General features: G+C 38.3%; 1 protein-coding gene across 1 annotated transcript in view; it reads left to right on the plus strand.

The window, feature by feature from the left end:
- LOC125901984 (uncharacterized) overlaps positions 1–9231 on the plus strand; it is a 28187-nt gene extending 18956 nt beyond the window's left edge. The window contains exons 42-50 of the mRNA XM_049598051.1: positions 72–131; positions 414–485; positions 673–735; positions 1071–1133; positions 1993–2067; positions 2505–2544; positions 2745–2796; positions 3448–3862; positions 5312–9231. Of these exons, the coding sequence (XP_049454008.1) occupies positions 72–131; positions 414–485; positions 673–735; positions 1071–1133; positions 1993–2067; positions 2505–2544; positions 2745–2796; positions 3448–3862; positions 5312–7078 (2607 nt within the window). The 3' untranslated portion in view covers positions 7079–9231. The remainder of the gene's footprint in view (positions 1–71; positions 132–413; positions 486–672; positions 736–1070; positions 1134–1992; positions 2068–2504; positions 2545–2744; positions 2797–3447; positions 3863–5311) is intronic.
- Positions 9232–16387: the final 7156 nt, after the last annotated feature.

Raw genomic sequence — 16387 nt, forward strand, 5'->3', positions numbered from 1 at the left:
ATGATTCTATGTGACTGTATCTTGACGTTTTTGTGATTTACATCTTATATTTTTTGGGGGGGTTTTGACAGGAGAAAAAAACAGGGTTTGCTGGAATATTCAGGAGGACGCCAAAAGCAATTGAACATCAGGTATAAATATTATTGGCACTGAGAGGCATGAAATGTACATATCAACATAACACCAACACATAACTCATACAATTAGCAGTAGTTAAACACACCTATCACACCTACAGTAGGCATCACCAGGACCACATTTTACCATGATGACACAAACACAAACTCACAAAGTGAAAACAATATTAGTCGTCTCTACATTGTCACAGGTGCCAACAATAGACATAATACTAGTGACAGTAGTCCCTATAAACTTCCTGATTATGTGCTAATTATCTCTTTCATTATTTGCAGGAAAGTGAGGACATGGAGGAACCAGGAGGAGGCGGGCTGAGACGCAGGAGAACCATCAAGAAAAAAAGACGAGTGAGTTGTTGTTGTTGTTCACTTTTAAAAGACGTGATAGAAGGTAGCTGGAGCAAGAAGTGTATTAAGTGATATATGACAATAGACATACCACCTTAATGGTGACAGGAGCTGAACTTTGAGACTATTTTTCTCTTTAGTTTTTTTTATCACTGACAAGCTTTTCTTTTCTTGTTTTGTTTCTCAGGTTGTGTCATTCCGAGTCAAGCAAACACTTCCCAGAATACCCAAGCTTAATCTAACTTCACAGGTACATGCTGATCTCCTGTAACTCTCATGACTCACTTTGCTGTTTTGCACCTCGCTTCTCTTATTTAATTACATTACAGTAAGGGGATCTGAAGCTTTGTACAGATATGGATATCAACATGCAGACCATTTTCTATTTTTCCTTTTTTTTTTTTTACAAATTGTAAAAAGCTATTATAGTTATTATAAGTTATCCTGGTGTATTTGACACATATGTTTTGTCTTCTGTGTAATTCATATTCCTTTTACTTGGTTTTCTTGTTAATGTGTGTATTAGTTCTGAGGTGAACTTATTACTGATTTAGTGACATTAATCTTTATTTTCTTCCTCCTCAGACGCCAGACACTATGCCTATTATTGAGGAGACTGTTGAGCTACAAGAGCTGAACCCAGCACAGGTTTGCATGAAGATATTATGAAGTAGATACACAGAAAAACATTTTAGTCAGGTTCACAAATATCTAATCCAAGACTGCAACCAACCCTACATATTATATATTTTATATATTATATATTTAACTGTTTTTGTGAACAGTTTATCCAGTTTATCTTGCAGCTGTGAAGTTAACTGATTTTTGGTTGACAAAAATCTGTTACAATAAATTAATTCTTTCAAGTCCAAATAAATCTGGGACAACAGAGTCTGAAGATTCAGAAACACACTTATAAAAAATGTTTAATACATGAAAATGGAAGTTGATATAAAAATCATGCAGGTCCACAAGCATGGCTGACTAAATGAAAATGTTCAAATAACTATTCAGTTATTTTGAAATCTGAAACATAACATCATGCCATGTTAATTATGTAATTAGACACTTGATAAAATCTGTAAATTAAATCAGCTAAAAAGAGTAATTACAGCATGTCTTTGTTGTACTATGGATATTTTTTCAATAATGTCAATGTTAGTGTGATACGATTAAAGTGTCATTTAACTGTGTATTTTGTTTGTGAAGCACAGCCTTCCTGGTACCAGTCACCACTCTACATCTGTAGCCAGTAAAGTGGTCATGAGTTAGCATTTAGCAAGTTAATAGTAGGACATACTGCCGTACAGCACCATAAAGGTATGTTACTGTGTGTGACAGTAATTATACGGAAACAAACCCTTAGCTGTATGTCAACGCTGTACAGACTGGTGAGACTCAGTGTCTACATGATGCTGACAGACACACAGAAAAAGGTATTGACAGTAGTTCAGTCTTTAAACTGAATTTTGTCTCACAAAGTTATGGCTATGTTGTTGTTTTTCAGGAGAGCACAGTGGAGGTCCAGCCTGTGGAGATGGTGGCTTATCCCACTGAAGGCAACCCTCTGGAGGCTGAACAGGTGTGTTTAGGGCACTGTCACACCGGGAGTTTGGTTCATTTGGTCTGACCTTTTATTTAGTGTTTGCTTTACTGTTTATTATATGTACATTTATGTTTTCTGCCAGAAAGAGCTCACAAAGAAAGAACTGATTATATGCATAATTACTTTTCTTAGACTGAAAATTGACTGTGCACTATGAATAGTGACGAACAGGTAGATACACAAGGTAAAACTGGGGGCTCACCATGTCACATACTTTATAATGGACTTAGTAAACGGAGTAGGATACAAACACAACACACAGCAGTTGTAACGGCTATTAAGTATTTGATAATTCAGGGACAATCACCGCAGTCACATGCTGATGCACATACTATACATGTTTCCATGAATTACTTTTTAATAGATAAATAAATTATATTTACATTTTCATTGACAAAGGTCTCTCTTTTTAGGAAAGCGATGAATTGATGGAATGGTGGAACACAGTCAAAGGTCAGTATGAGTGTCCATCCATTGTTTATTGTACTGCTCCACCACTGATACCACACACACACACACACACACACACACACACACACACACACACACACACACACGAAATAAAATAAATCAACACTAACACTTATAACCAAGCACAGTTTGATGTATTTGCTCCATGTACTGACTGTATTATCTCTGCTGCCGGTTTCCAGGTTGGGCAGAGTGGAACGAGACCTCAAATACACAGGATGATGATGAGGAAACGTAAGCATAGTCTTTTTAGTTAAAATAAATGATGATAGTACTTTGGCATCGTGAGGGCATTTTTAAGGTAGCATTACTGTTTGATTTCTGTTTTCTTATCCAGGATATCTATCAGACTCGTAGCAAACACGGTGTCTGTTGTTAGCTACTGTAGCTTGGAGGCTCGACTCATAATTGCCAAGTGTCAGTTTTAGCAAAAAATTGAACTTAACTTAAATAACCTTGCATAAATTAATCATTTTATTAGTTAATTTATCCATCCCTAAATTTTCTGCTGCTCCTCCAGGTTCAGGTCATGTTAATACAATTAAATGTATTAATAGTAATCATTGTTATACACTGCTGGAAAGTACTGAAACAAATGTGATATAATAATTAATCATTCTGGGCCACATCGGTCCTACTGGTTTTCAATCATACTATCATACTTTTGTCCAGTAGGATCAAGAAACAGGTAATAAATGGCATTCTGTGCTATTATGTGAGGTCTTAAAATGTTTTAATTTGTAACTTGGTGAGCCCTGCAGAAAGCCTGTTGTAACTTTGGGGTTGAACTGATAAGTGTAAACATTCTAAGCGCTCATATTTGCTGTGTCCACCTGCACAGTCTTGTGAGTTTCAAGCCTTCACAACTTTCATGTGTGTCTCCAGGGCAATGGAGCAGGCAGCCGATCGTGTCTACATGGCAGCCCGTCTGTTTGTGCGTCTGTTCAACCAGCGGGGGGCGTCTTTACAGCAACGCATCCTGGAACTTTTGGCTCTGGCTGATGCTGCAGATGAATTCCACAAAAAAACAACGTCAGCCGCTGTGGGTGGAGGAGTGGCCAGTGTCGCAGGCAGCGTGGCAACAATCACCGGACTCATTCTGGCGCCTTTCACTTTCGGTGCCTCTATTATTGTCACAGCGGTGGGGATCAGTGTAGCAACAGCAGGCAGCATCACCTCAGCAACGGCAAATATCACAGATACAGTTCACTCCAACATGGATCGTAAGAAGTTGGAGAAGATGATCCAGGACTACCAGGACGAGATCAAAGACATCAGGGAGTGTTTGGAGTTCGTGCAGGTGAGGAAATGTTTGAGTTTGTACTTAGAAATATAACGCAGGCTTTGCAGATTTAGCACTTTTAGCAACAGACTTCCTTGGTGAGTGAAGGAGCAATACAAGAGATCATTCCTGTCGGGTGCTGTCAGACTTCACAGCTCTGCTTTTTGCACATCCAGAACATTTAGAATTCACTTGAAAAATTAGGAAAGCATGCTGTAATTTTTGACTAAATTTTTATTCATCTGTATTTGAATCTGTGTCTGTTTCAATGTCATTGCTGTTTAATATTTTTTTCATGTATTTGGCAACTATGATGTTATAATTTACCTCCTGGGATTAATAAAGTCAACAATTAATCTATCAGAGGTGCCACAAATCTCTCAGTAGTAACTGCTGGGGACACTTTACAGGCCTAGTGAAGACATAGCAAATGCTATGCAAAAACCCTAAAAGGTGACCAGAACTACATTCCTTGAAACAATGTTGTTGCTTTTTAGATCAATCTTTCAATTACTTTTTTGACTAGTGAAATTAGATGTGGTCAATAAAAGGCCAGAAAATTTAATACATGGCCATCATAAGTGCGCAGACCTATGAAGCCCCTAAAGTCCCCAAGAATTTTTTTTCTTTTCTTTTCCACAAGACAATTACCTTGTGCACACAAGATAAGGAACAAGTTATTATTTTTTGTGCACAATTTAATTATTTAATTAGTTAGCATTTTATCTTATGTGCACAAGTTAAACAAAACAAAAGATATCATGTGGTTATGAGTTATTATCTTGTGTACAGAAGATAAAAGGATCACCTTTCGAGGGGTTAGGGGCTCCAAACAAGCCCTAAATTCTCTTCAAATTATTTTGAGTATTATTTAGAATTAGATACATCTCAACTCAGAAATATTTCAGTTGAAAATTTATTTAGCAAAAATGATCATTGAATTTGTGAATGAGTTGGCCAATGTTATAACAAGGAATGACTGTATGTTTGAGGTAATGTAGAAACAGCATCGCACCGTTAAGGTTATTTTTCAACTGGAAAATGTCAAACCGATTCAAGGGATCCTTATCCTGTATCCTGAAAATTTTCATTTGTTATGTGTTCATGTGAAAAACATCAGCCAGTATTTAGAACTCTTATGTATCAACATTGTTATCAGCCTCAAAAATCCAGTATCATTGGGCTGTGCTTAAGTTCAGTGTGGGAAGAGCTTAGTTATCTTAATAGTTAAACCAAGAGGTGTGTTCAGAATTTTAGAATATAGGTTATTTATTATATTACATTTGTTTATATTTTTTTATAGGTTATTTTATCCTTTTTTTCTGACAAAAGAGTGTGAAAAAGTATAAGTTTTAAATAAAGGGAAAACCTTCAACAATAGTAGTGTCCATGCAAAGTTATTTATTGAACAATATCTAATTTCTGAGACAGATCTTAAACTTTTTTTTGTCTCTGTGTCTCTTGTAGACAGGTATGGACACCCTGGAGGGGTGGGACTTTGAGAAATACTCAGAGAGCGCAGCAAAAAAGGCTCTGAACCATAACCTCAAGCACGTGATGAAGGAGGGCGGTCGTGCCGGAAAAGCCCTGATGATCAACACAGATAAGCTCATCAGCACTGTGCAGGTTTTAGGCGCTGCAGGTGGCGTTGCCAAAGCTGCCCAGGCTATCAGCGTCACCACAGGCGTCATGTCAGCCCTCTTTCTCGCTCTGGATATTTTCTTCCTCGCCAAAGACTCCCACAAACTCCGTAAAGGTGCCAAAACTAAGTTCGCCACCAAGATCAGGGACGTATGTAAAGAACTTCAAGATGGCTTGCTGGAGCTGAACAAGGTGAAGACACAGCTCCAGAAGACCATGGATGGCATTGAGGTGGAGGAGTATGAGGAGATTGAGGAGGTGGAGGAGGAAGTTGACGACGATTTTGAGTCCGATCCAAAGAAGCTGGCTGAGCTGGAGCAGGAGCTGGACCTCCTGGAGGAAAAACTGGACAGGAAGGTTGAGGAGGAGCAAAGGAGGATTAAAGAGATGGAGAAGGAAAATATGAAAAGTAAAAAGGAGAAAAAGGAAGAGAGCATGAAGGAAAAAGGAGAGCCAGAGGAAAAGAAAGACAAAGAGAAAACAAAAGGGAAGGATGCTAAGACAGAGGGAAAGAAGGAAAGTAAAAAGGGAAAAGGTGAAGAAGAAAGCAAGACTGATGAGGAAAAGGAGCAGAAAAGTGAGACTGTCAAAGCAGCCAAAGAGGAAGTTTTGAAAGAACAATCTCGAAAAGGGATCAAAGAGAATAAAGAAACTGAAAACCGCATTACAGCTGGGAAAGAAAAATATGAGAGCAAACGAGACCAGGCAAAAGAAGACAATGGTACACATAAAAAGACAGATGAGAAGGAGAAAGAGAAAAATAAAATGGGAAAAGAACAAGAGGAAATTAAGAATAGATTAGGTGATTTGAAACGAGAGGAACGAAGTGGGAAGGCATATTCTGAATGGATCAAGACAGAGAGGGAGAGTGAAAGGAATAAGAGCAGCAAAGAGCATGAAAGAGAGATGAAGCCTGAAGGGAGATCAATGAATAAAGAGAAAGAGGCGGATAGGGAGAGTACAAGGAGGCACAGCAGCAGGAGTGATAATGATCGACCTGACAGGAGTGAGAGAGAAAGCAAACACGTAACGAAAGAAACTGATAAGGAAAGAGGCGGCAGCAGGGATGTACAACACAGTGAGAGGATGGAGAGCTGGAGGAGGCCAGAGGAGGACAGAGGAGTTAGGGACTGGAGAGCTGAGATGGTAAAAGGTAGAGAAGAGAAGAGAGAAGGAAAAGAGACAGGGAGAGGGACTAAAAGGGAAGATCATGGGAAAAGCAACACGAGGAAGGAGTCGCATCGAAGTCACGAAGCGGCAACAAGGAGGGAGCATTCAGAAAGAGAGTGGGGGAGCAGGAGGGAGGAATCTGACTCAAAGAGCAGCCACCACAGGAGAGGAGCAGCTCAGCACAATGAGCACAGGGAGGTGGGAGATGAGAAACGAGGGAGCAGGATAGAGAGCGCGAGGAGGAAGTTTGAGAGAGCAGGGGCAGAGGAGGGACAGGAGAGGGGGAAGAGGAAAGAGGACCATGAGAGGAGAGGGGGTGACAGAGAGAGGAGGGGGAATGACAGAGACAGAGAGCATCAACACAGCCACCGAGGATCTCGACCTCACTCCAAGGCCCTGCTGGAAGATGGTCTGTATATTTAGTTTCAAAAAAGTTGTATGTGGCATTTTTAAACTTAGATACGCTATTATCATGTGAAAGGTCAGATTTGTATTATTTTAAGACCAACTGAAATTAAGTTGCCAAAGAAATGTTCCTGCCGAGTTGAGTTTCTGCTACTAAAAATGTCTGATTATCAATTAATTCAGTCATGCTGGCTAGGCTATCAAGAGTCCGGTTTGTAAGATTTACTCCAAATGTTATGTAAAGCAGAGGATGGAGAGTTTTTACAGGAGAGAGAGAGGGGAAAACCGGTAATGCTCATTAAGTCAAATCTGGTATGAGGAAGCCTTCATACTTTGGTTTTCTACTGCTACGTTCATATTACAGGGCTTAATACTCTCTGAAACATCTCAGTCAGGAGACACAGAGAGACAGTTCTTCCAAACCTTAGCGTGCCCAGGGCTACATTCCAATGTATCTGTGGGTGCCTGACGACAACACTGTCATGGCATTTAGGCAAGATGTCCCTGTCAGAAAGCATTTAGCACTCGGGCTCTACTGGTGACTGGGGCAGCCTCCTGTTGCAGTGGTATGGCTTCTCTAGTCCTGCCGGACTATTTCAGCACCATATGGAGAGTGATCTGTGCCTGCACAGTGAAGTATGATGTGGAAAAACGCATGAATTCTGATGTGACCATTCTCACTTCGGTTGCATGGCCAGTGATCACATATGTGTCAGATTTAGGGCCACATATAAATGTAGCCCACATCTGATTGGGAAAAAAACAGATTTCTGTGTTCACACTGTTCTGTGTTACATGAGAGCAAAGAAATAAGGTTTGGGCCACATTTGCTTGTAATGTGAACGTAGCCTATCTCTTGTGTTTAAACTTTGTGTCGTTCGTGTGTAAAAACTGGGCTGTTGCATGTATGTGCAAAGTTGAGGCCGTATTTTTCACATAAACTAGTAAGAAACAGTGAATTCAAATTACACGTTGAAATGTTTTTAACTTCCTAAAAAGAGACTGAAAGGAAAAGGCTGGGGACTGCTTGGTTGATGAACTACCTGCAACCACTAACTCTCTCAGTGTACACATGGGTATGTCAATGTTAATGCACATCTGCAGTTGCTAAGCAGAAAAACACTGAACCTCTCCTTTAATTGTGAGAGGTAACAGGTAATAATACTGTTCCAGGTTCACTGCTCCTTGCTGACAAGCCTATTCATCAAAAGTTTTGGGTTTATCTCAATCAAAGAGAATAAAGACCTCGTGTGTAGAATTATGTAGATTATGACCTCTCTCTAAATAATTTTCCGATATTATGCTCAGACAAAAGTTGAGGAGGGCAATAAGTTGCATTTATCCATTACTGCAAAGGTGTCTTTTTGGATTTTCCCACAAGAGGGCACCAAAGTCAGTAATATTCAAATCTTGTACATACAGAAACAGTCTGTGTTTTTACTACTGACAGAAATCTATAAAGCAGATTTCCTGCAAAATCTCACCTTGATGCAAATAATGTCAAAGTTGAGGCTGCTACTATTGTTTATGACTTCTTTATTCATGTTGTGATAAACCTACCACATTCAATTGTATATTTAAAATCTTGTTTCTGAAACATGGTGGTGTCTGCTACTTATTTATATTTCTGGTGTTTCAGGGTAAAATTAGACACTTTCCCCCTTAGTAGGACTGTTTATGTCCATATTGTGCCTTTCATATTGTGTTTGTATTGTATTGGCTGGTGGACCAGTGTTTTTATTTCCCTAAAAAGACCATTATTAGTGTGAACTGGAGAAAAACTACTTTTATTCGTGCTGTTGTTATATTGCAGGTAGCACACTGGCTCTGGGAAATGTTACTGGATGGTAGAATAATAATTGCAGTTTCTGTAATAAAATCATCTCATGTTTAGTTTTTTCTTAAACTCGCCTGTTAATGACAATTTTCACTCCGTGCACTTTAACCAGCCATTGCCTTCCTCATGTCAAGTTTAATGTATTTTATATGACTTCTTAATGTTTTTGGAATCTTTGCTATGGTTTACTTTTTCTGTTTTCATTACTGGTGTCTTCTGTTGTCTGAGATTATATATGTTCACTGTATGTATTCACTGTATGTATTTTTATATGGGTAAATATCTTCTCTGGTGCTGGTTTCTTTTTGAACAAATAAATTATTAGTCATTGAAATGTGTTGCTGTTTTGGCTTTTTGATTTTGAATGTCACTTTTCTATTTTTTCTCTTTGTCCTGCTCCTCTTTATACTATACATTCACACATAACTAATCTATGTAAACAAAAATAAATAAGAAGGGGTTGGTTTGGGGATTTTCAAAGATCCATATGAGATTCAAAAAGATTTGCTGTGGTTTTGGGCTGTGAAAGCTGATTACCACTGGGGAGTGATGGAAAACCTAACCTGGAATTCATTTAAGATCTGCAATCTTGCAGTATCATCTCGTGCAGAAATTCCCAACCACAGATACTTGTACTCAAGGAAGCGCCTCTGCAGTTGACAGTGGGTATGTGGAAAAACCACATTTTGAGCTCAAGGAGTAGCTCAACTAATCTGACAAAATACAAGTTGTGATTAGATTTTGTTTTAGAGGTGTAACACTTAAACTACATGACCTTATACTTCATTCTATTTAAATTAAACGTCCTCATTCGTGGACAATTTTATGTGCCATCTAGTGGTAGTAAGAGCACAATGCACTAATCCATGTAAAAACAAGATGGCAGCCATCTCTGCTTGGTCAGTCTGGCTACAAATTTTAGTAACTAACACTAAAACACTGTTAATTAGGAAGTACTTGTTTGACGACTTTAGGACTTAATTGTCATCTCATTTGAGGACATTGGGACTTAATTATCACTGACAATGTTTAGTTTTTTATACTTATCAGGCACTACTGATCCCAAATAACTAGGAGAGAGGAGTTCAGGTCTCAGGAGGATAAAGGTACAGTGAAGGGCTCAATTATGTGGTCACCAAAATGAACCCAATCTGTACTGTAGGCTTACTATTTAAGTAGCATTTGTGTTTTTCAAACTACGGTTCTTAAATTGTATTTTCCCTTCATGTATTGTATTTCGTTAAGGTGGGAAAAAAGCTAAATATGTCAGGAAAATACCAGAAGATGGCAGTAGTGCACTCTGAGCCTGCACAACTGCCTCCACTGAAAACTAAGCAGTAGATTAATAAGTGACAGCAAGTTTATTTTTCCCTAAATACAGGGTTACAGGCAGCATTACATACAATCTGTGTATCCCTCCATCTGACGTTGTAGATATTAATGTTTACTATAAGAGCTGTGACATGGTCCAGGGGCCACGGTCTGTAAATCCTGGCAATTAAATTTGGATTTGTGTTCAGTGTTAGGACAAGTACTGTCTGGGACGTGAATCTCAGGGCAAATGTAGTAAACAAAAAACTGGTCCACTGATCCACACAAATTCAACTAGCTATATTAACTAGACTAGGCCCTACATACAGCTTCTCCTCAGTAACCTGTGAACCCTACAAATACAGAGGATGTTTGGGCAGCCAGAAAAACGTTGAAAATGAGTGTCTGCAGAGGATGTTGCACTGAGGGTGAGGTGTGAAATATTTTGTTTAGTTTTGCTGCATTTTAACCATTTTTTGCCAGATGTGAGCTGTGAAAGAATCCTGCACAGACTGGGCACCCATCTGGGCCTTTGACCACACTGTCGGTCTGTGTGTGCCAGGTCAGTGCCAACCAGCTCTACAGCAAAGCTGAGTGTGACGAGTAGTGCAGGGTGGTGAACACATCAAATTTCCACCCATGTGATATCAACCATTCTAATTTTAAAATCCTCCCTACACATTAATGCATCAGTAATAATAATCCAACATATTAATATATAATAATATAACAACCAGGGAGCATTTTGCTTAGTAATGAGTGTGAGTGAGTGATACTTAGCATCCTGCTGATAAAGCTTCTGTATTTAAAGTACAATTTTGAATGCAGGACTTTTACTTGTGAAAACAAAAAATAATTTTTATATTGAAGTATTTCTGCTTATGACAGTATAGTGATTGCGGTAAAGTACTTTGGCAATATTATTTGAAAGTAAAGATTGGTAGATGTTTTGCAAAGCTTTCAAAAATAAAAAGATTAAATAACTAAAATAAAACAAATAATTCAGTAAATGCAAAGTAAAGATATAACCTTGTGTTTGTCTAAATGCACACTCGCCCTGCTGTTTTCAGTCACTCTATCTGCTTAGTTCGAGGTGCTGAAGGAGCTGCTGGGATTTATCAACAGAAAGAAAATGTAAGCTGCTGTCAGTCAAACAAAATTCAGTCAGCAACACCTGTGTGGGTTTACCCTGCATGTGTATGAGCTTTACTGTTTCAGAACTCAAGATGTCATTATGTAGTTTGAGAGGAGTGTGCAGAGCTTCTTATGAACGTTCATGTCCCTAAATAAATCAACACTAATTTACCCAAAACAACTAAACGTTGAAAACCAAAGTCGTCCTGGAGATCATAAAAACCAAATTGTTGAACAGAAGAATTAAAAAAAAGAACAGGAGCAACATTCGCTGGTTTTAAGTCGTGGCTCTATTTAACCAAGGTGGCAGTAATATAATCTTATCTTAATCTTCTCTTTTCTTATCATAACAGTTTCTTTTTGTCAGTGAGGACATTTTTTTAACATGAGCACTGTGAGTGTGTGCAGTACTTACATTATGACTCATTTATATCATAGCTCTTTTTGTAAAGGTTAATTGATTCACAGTGAAGCAGAGGATGTTTAATTGGAAAAATACTAGTGATAGGTCTCTCTTTTTTATCAAACATTAAACTTTCCAACTTTATTTATAGAGCAATGTCAAAAAATATTTGACGAACTCAACCGTCAAAATAAAATAGATTATTAGATTAGTTTCTGTAGAAGAAATGGAACATCCTAGTGAAGTGAAATGAACAAAAGGAAGTGAGCGTCTTCTGAAATACTTTTCAGCCTGGTCATCATAATCTCTGCAGAGTCATATCTCACAGGTTTACAAGTCTCAGATGACAGTTATGTCAAAGAATGAGGAAGCGTTCTTCACGTGACTTAAAAAGACACGGTTGCACCAGAAATTGGAACACAGATAATGTCTTGATTGTTTGTCTGTACATGTTGTTATTGTGATTACCACTGTAAGTAGCTCAAGTTGTTGACTGTTGTTAATGCTGAAAACATTGTTTATACATTGATGTGAACATTTTCATAGAACAAAAAAAAATGTAAATTTGGTGAGATATCCCTGAAAAAATATATATTTAGACACTTTGCATGTCCTACAGTTTAAGTGCTACTAAAATTATTCATGTATAGAACTGTGCGTAATGTTTTGTAGATGAGACCTTTTTTTAAGACTGTTATCACTGTTGATTAATGATTACTGTTTTACCACTTGAAATGTTAAGATACTTTACTTGAGTATTTCCATTTTCTACTACTTTATACTTTTACTCTACAACATTTTGGAAGCCAATATTGTACTTTCTGCTCCACCATATTTATTTGCTAACTTTAGTCACTAGCTACTTTGCACATTCAGATTATTATAAGATATAAAATTTAAATCAAATAAGCATTTAAATGTATTTTTATGGATTAAGCCACCTGGCAGTATATAATATACGTTATTAGTTCCACCGTAACGTAACGTTAGATATATTATTCTGTAATACCTGTTCTGCATGAGTAGGCCTATTTCTGGAAAGTTAAAGGAACAGTTTTTAAGATTTAGGGGGATTTTGTGGCATATAGCTGTGAGGATTGCAGATTGCTACCAGCTGAATCTTCTCCTGATTAAAGTTCCTTCCTGTATTTGTACAATGCAGTGGCGCTCACGGTCGCACAGTCCTCGGCCGCTATTTCCAGTTTGAAACGTGGTCCCTCCCCTTCCGCTGAGTGTACTGCATTTTTCCATACTTCTCAGTGTGAACGCACTTACGCACTCAAAATATTAAGTGTAAGTACAGAAGTACGCGATTTGAGACATAGCACCAGTCTCATTCCGAAGTTGCTGAATAGCGGCATTCGGGCAGTGACTTCTGCTGTCAGACACCGACAATAAAAGCAGTTCTTTCATGTTGGCATGATACACGGCCGGGTGCTGTCAGAGTGTAACAGTGCCTGATGGCGTCAGGGGGAAAACGTGGCCGGACAACAACTTAAAAAAGTCTAAGTAGGGCAGATGGGAGGAGGGTTGGTTGATGGGTCCAACAGTCACTGACTTTCACCCAGGAGGCCAGTGTTCACTTCCTGTATGAATGTAAAGCCAAACCCTGTTATTTTTTTAACCTAGCCACATACTTTTGTTGCCAAAACCTAACATAACCATGTGTGTCTGTTGTTGAAGGGAAAAAACACATCAGTATGCACCTTAATAAGTACCAATGTGGTACTTTTATTCTGAAAGAGACTTTATGCAAACTGTACATTTCCTGTGAAAACAGAAGTGTATTTTGAGAAGACACAAAGCATGTAACAGGCTGAAGTTGACATGGCTTCCAAGAACGTCAACAATAGATGCACCCAGGCTACCATGCATGTCAAATGTCGACATGGAAAGTCCACAGCTAAGCAGCGATATGTGACGAGGAGTGAGAATTTGTTGATTTAGCATGTCACAGATGCGCCGCTAGCCCAGCACCTGCTTATGTGTGCTCATCTTTTCTATCTGATAACTTAACTCCAAAGCAACTGGACCTAGTGATATAAACAGCTAAAAACACTGAATAAAGCAGTTTCACATTAAAAAAAAAATCAGTGTTTGTCCAACCCAGCTCATCTGTGGTGGCTGACACAAAAAGGCAAATGATCCTATCTAGAGCCAGTGCTTGGTTTGTCCGTCCTGGGCTACTGTAGGAATATGAAGGTGCATCATGGCACTAAAGAAAACATACCTATTATATTATATTCTATTTCTGCTAATACACCGGAGCAGTTAAGTATATTTTGATGCACAGACTTTTGTACTTTTACTTAAGTTAATAAAATTAAGTAAAAGAGCAGAGTTCTTCTTCCACCACTAATTATCACCATAGTTAGTTTAGCATGTTGGCAACAACAGGTATGGCTGATGAGAACATCACTGATTTTAATATTACTATATTTATTTTATATTATATTTAAGTCGTCGGAGGCCCATTGTGTCCCATTGTATTTATAGCACAGCATGTGTGTGTGGTACAAACTCAATTTGAATTTCAAAATGCTCAGTATTAAACACTGACAGACTGTGAGTGAGCTGTTTTACGATGACCTAGTTCACTCCTGTCACCGTTTTAACTCAGAATCACTGTGTTTTCTTCAGGAAATGCCTCTCTAGTTGCAGTTAATCAATTTGCAGCATTTGCACTCTCTCTTTCTTTCTTGGTATTTGTCCCATCTCTCTTTACTTTGCTCACAAACAGGCAATGCTTACTTAAGGTGTGTATTTTGGTTAAACAGTCCACACCCACAGAACAAACAGAATTACTCAGAGAGCTGATAGATGTGTCGATATCAAAACTCCACACACTGCAGTCTGGTTGATGAGGGATCAGATAAATATGTTTTAAAATGAATTTCCTTAAGACATTTTAAATACCCCCCAAGGACAAACCTGTCATGATGTGGCCACAAGTGCTTGGTGGAAGCTTGAATGTTATACTATTAAGAAAATATTACAGAGTGGTTTAAGGTACAACTGCCCTAAAGCTGAACTTAATGGCCGTCAAGGTGAGCATAATGTGAACAATGTCATTTGAAAATATTTAAATCCTCTCCTTTGAGTCCTATAACCAAAAAAAAAAACCAAAAAAAAAATCCCCTTTGAAAAATCCTTGTAAAAATATAAAAATGGATAGTAAATAATACTATATATAAAAACAGATCCTGACTAGTCAACTCAATTTTTCAGAAGGTAATATGCAAAACTATGTAGTCATTTAGGTCATAAAAAAATATTTACTCAAGGAAAGAAGTTGACGTCAGCTGCCCTCAAACCTTCAGTAGATCTCAGAAAAGAAAAAACAGAAACGTAGTATCAGTGGCGTCACTCGCAGATTTCGAAATGAACTGTTTAACCCTATCTGCCAATCTGGTACTTGATGGAGGACCACGAAATCCAGACGCGGGCAAAGTAAGAGTTAAGGGTGGAGGTGGAGTCGAAACGGAGTGGGACTCAGATAAGCCAAGCAAACGTGCCTCTGATTATGTCTTGCTTTAAGCCTTAACATTAACTTTGGTAAAATCACCATTCAGTCACATATTAGAAGAAAGGTTTTCAGTCTGGTGGCCAGCTGAGGTCACTGAGGTCAAGTCCTCTGTGTTTTGTTAGAGGATTGAAGCGCTTGTTAAGGCTGATTCCAACTTATCTTAACACTCATAATATCTAAATTGTACTATATTTGGGTCAACAACAAATGAAACAAAAGAAAGGGTTCAGAATTTTGCACCAAACTTTATTTTATTCCGAACAATGTAAAAGGGGTTCTCAAATAGAATTCAAACCTTCTTATGAGAACATTTAAAATAAATAAAATTGAACATTGAATTGAATAAAGTAAATGAGAAACATTTTCTACAGGGGTTGGGTAAGGTTGGTGGTCGCATACATGTCAGCTGGGATAGGCTCCAGCTCCCTGTGACCCCCCCACAGGATAAGGAAAATGGAAAATGAATGAATGAATAAACAAATTATGTGTATTAATGCAAGTAACTGTTTACCTATAAAAGTCCTAAAAACCTACTTTTGTGTTCATTCTTTCAACAAAAGCAGGAACATATCTTATTTTTAGTACTTCGTCTTCCCCTCCATACTGCTACACTGTTTTTATTGTATACTGGCAGGTGATCACAAGTACTTTTTATTGTGTTGTATAGGCTCATACCACAGTCTTCATTATTTTTAGAGAAAAAATCTGTTAGCCGCTCACTCTGGTGCTGAACAATATCAAACAATACCAGCAGAGAGGCTGTGGACAAGCTGAGTTTCTCTTTGAGATTTGGTTTCACAAGAAGCAAAAACTGGTTCTTTCTCTCCGTATTACTTTTGTTGTTAAGGGTGCCTGTTTGTAGACCTGTCAGTGCTGATGAATCAGACGCTGACCTTTTTCACAATAGCCACAATTAAGATAATGGAGGTTTCTCCCTGGTGTCACAAAAACCGTGTCCATCTTGTTTGTAAAGGAATGTCTTTTGGGAGATAAACTCTTCAATTTCCAGAGTTGTCTCCTGTTGTTGGGCAGGGGTACACCCTGCTTTAAAGACCTGGTCAAACAACAAAAGAAATTTGATCAGTCTGGATCTCAGGAGACAGCTTAGAGTCCCAC

The sequence above is a fragment of the Epinephelus fuscoguttatus genome, linkage group LG15 (genome assembly GCF_011397635.1).
Source record: "Epinephelus fuscoguttatus linkage group LG15, E.fuscoguttatus.final_Chr_v1".
NCBI classification, from domain to species: domain Eukaryota; kingdom Metazoa; phylum Chordata; class Actinopteri; order Perciformes; family Serranidae; genus Epinephelus; species Epinephelus fuscoguttatus.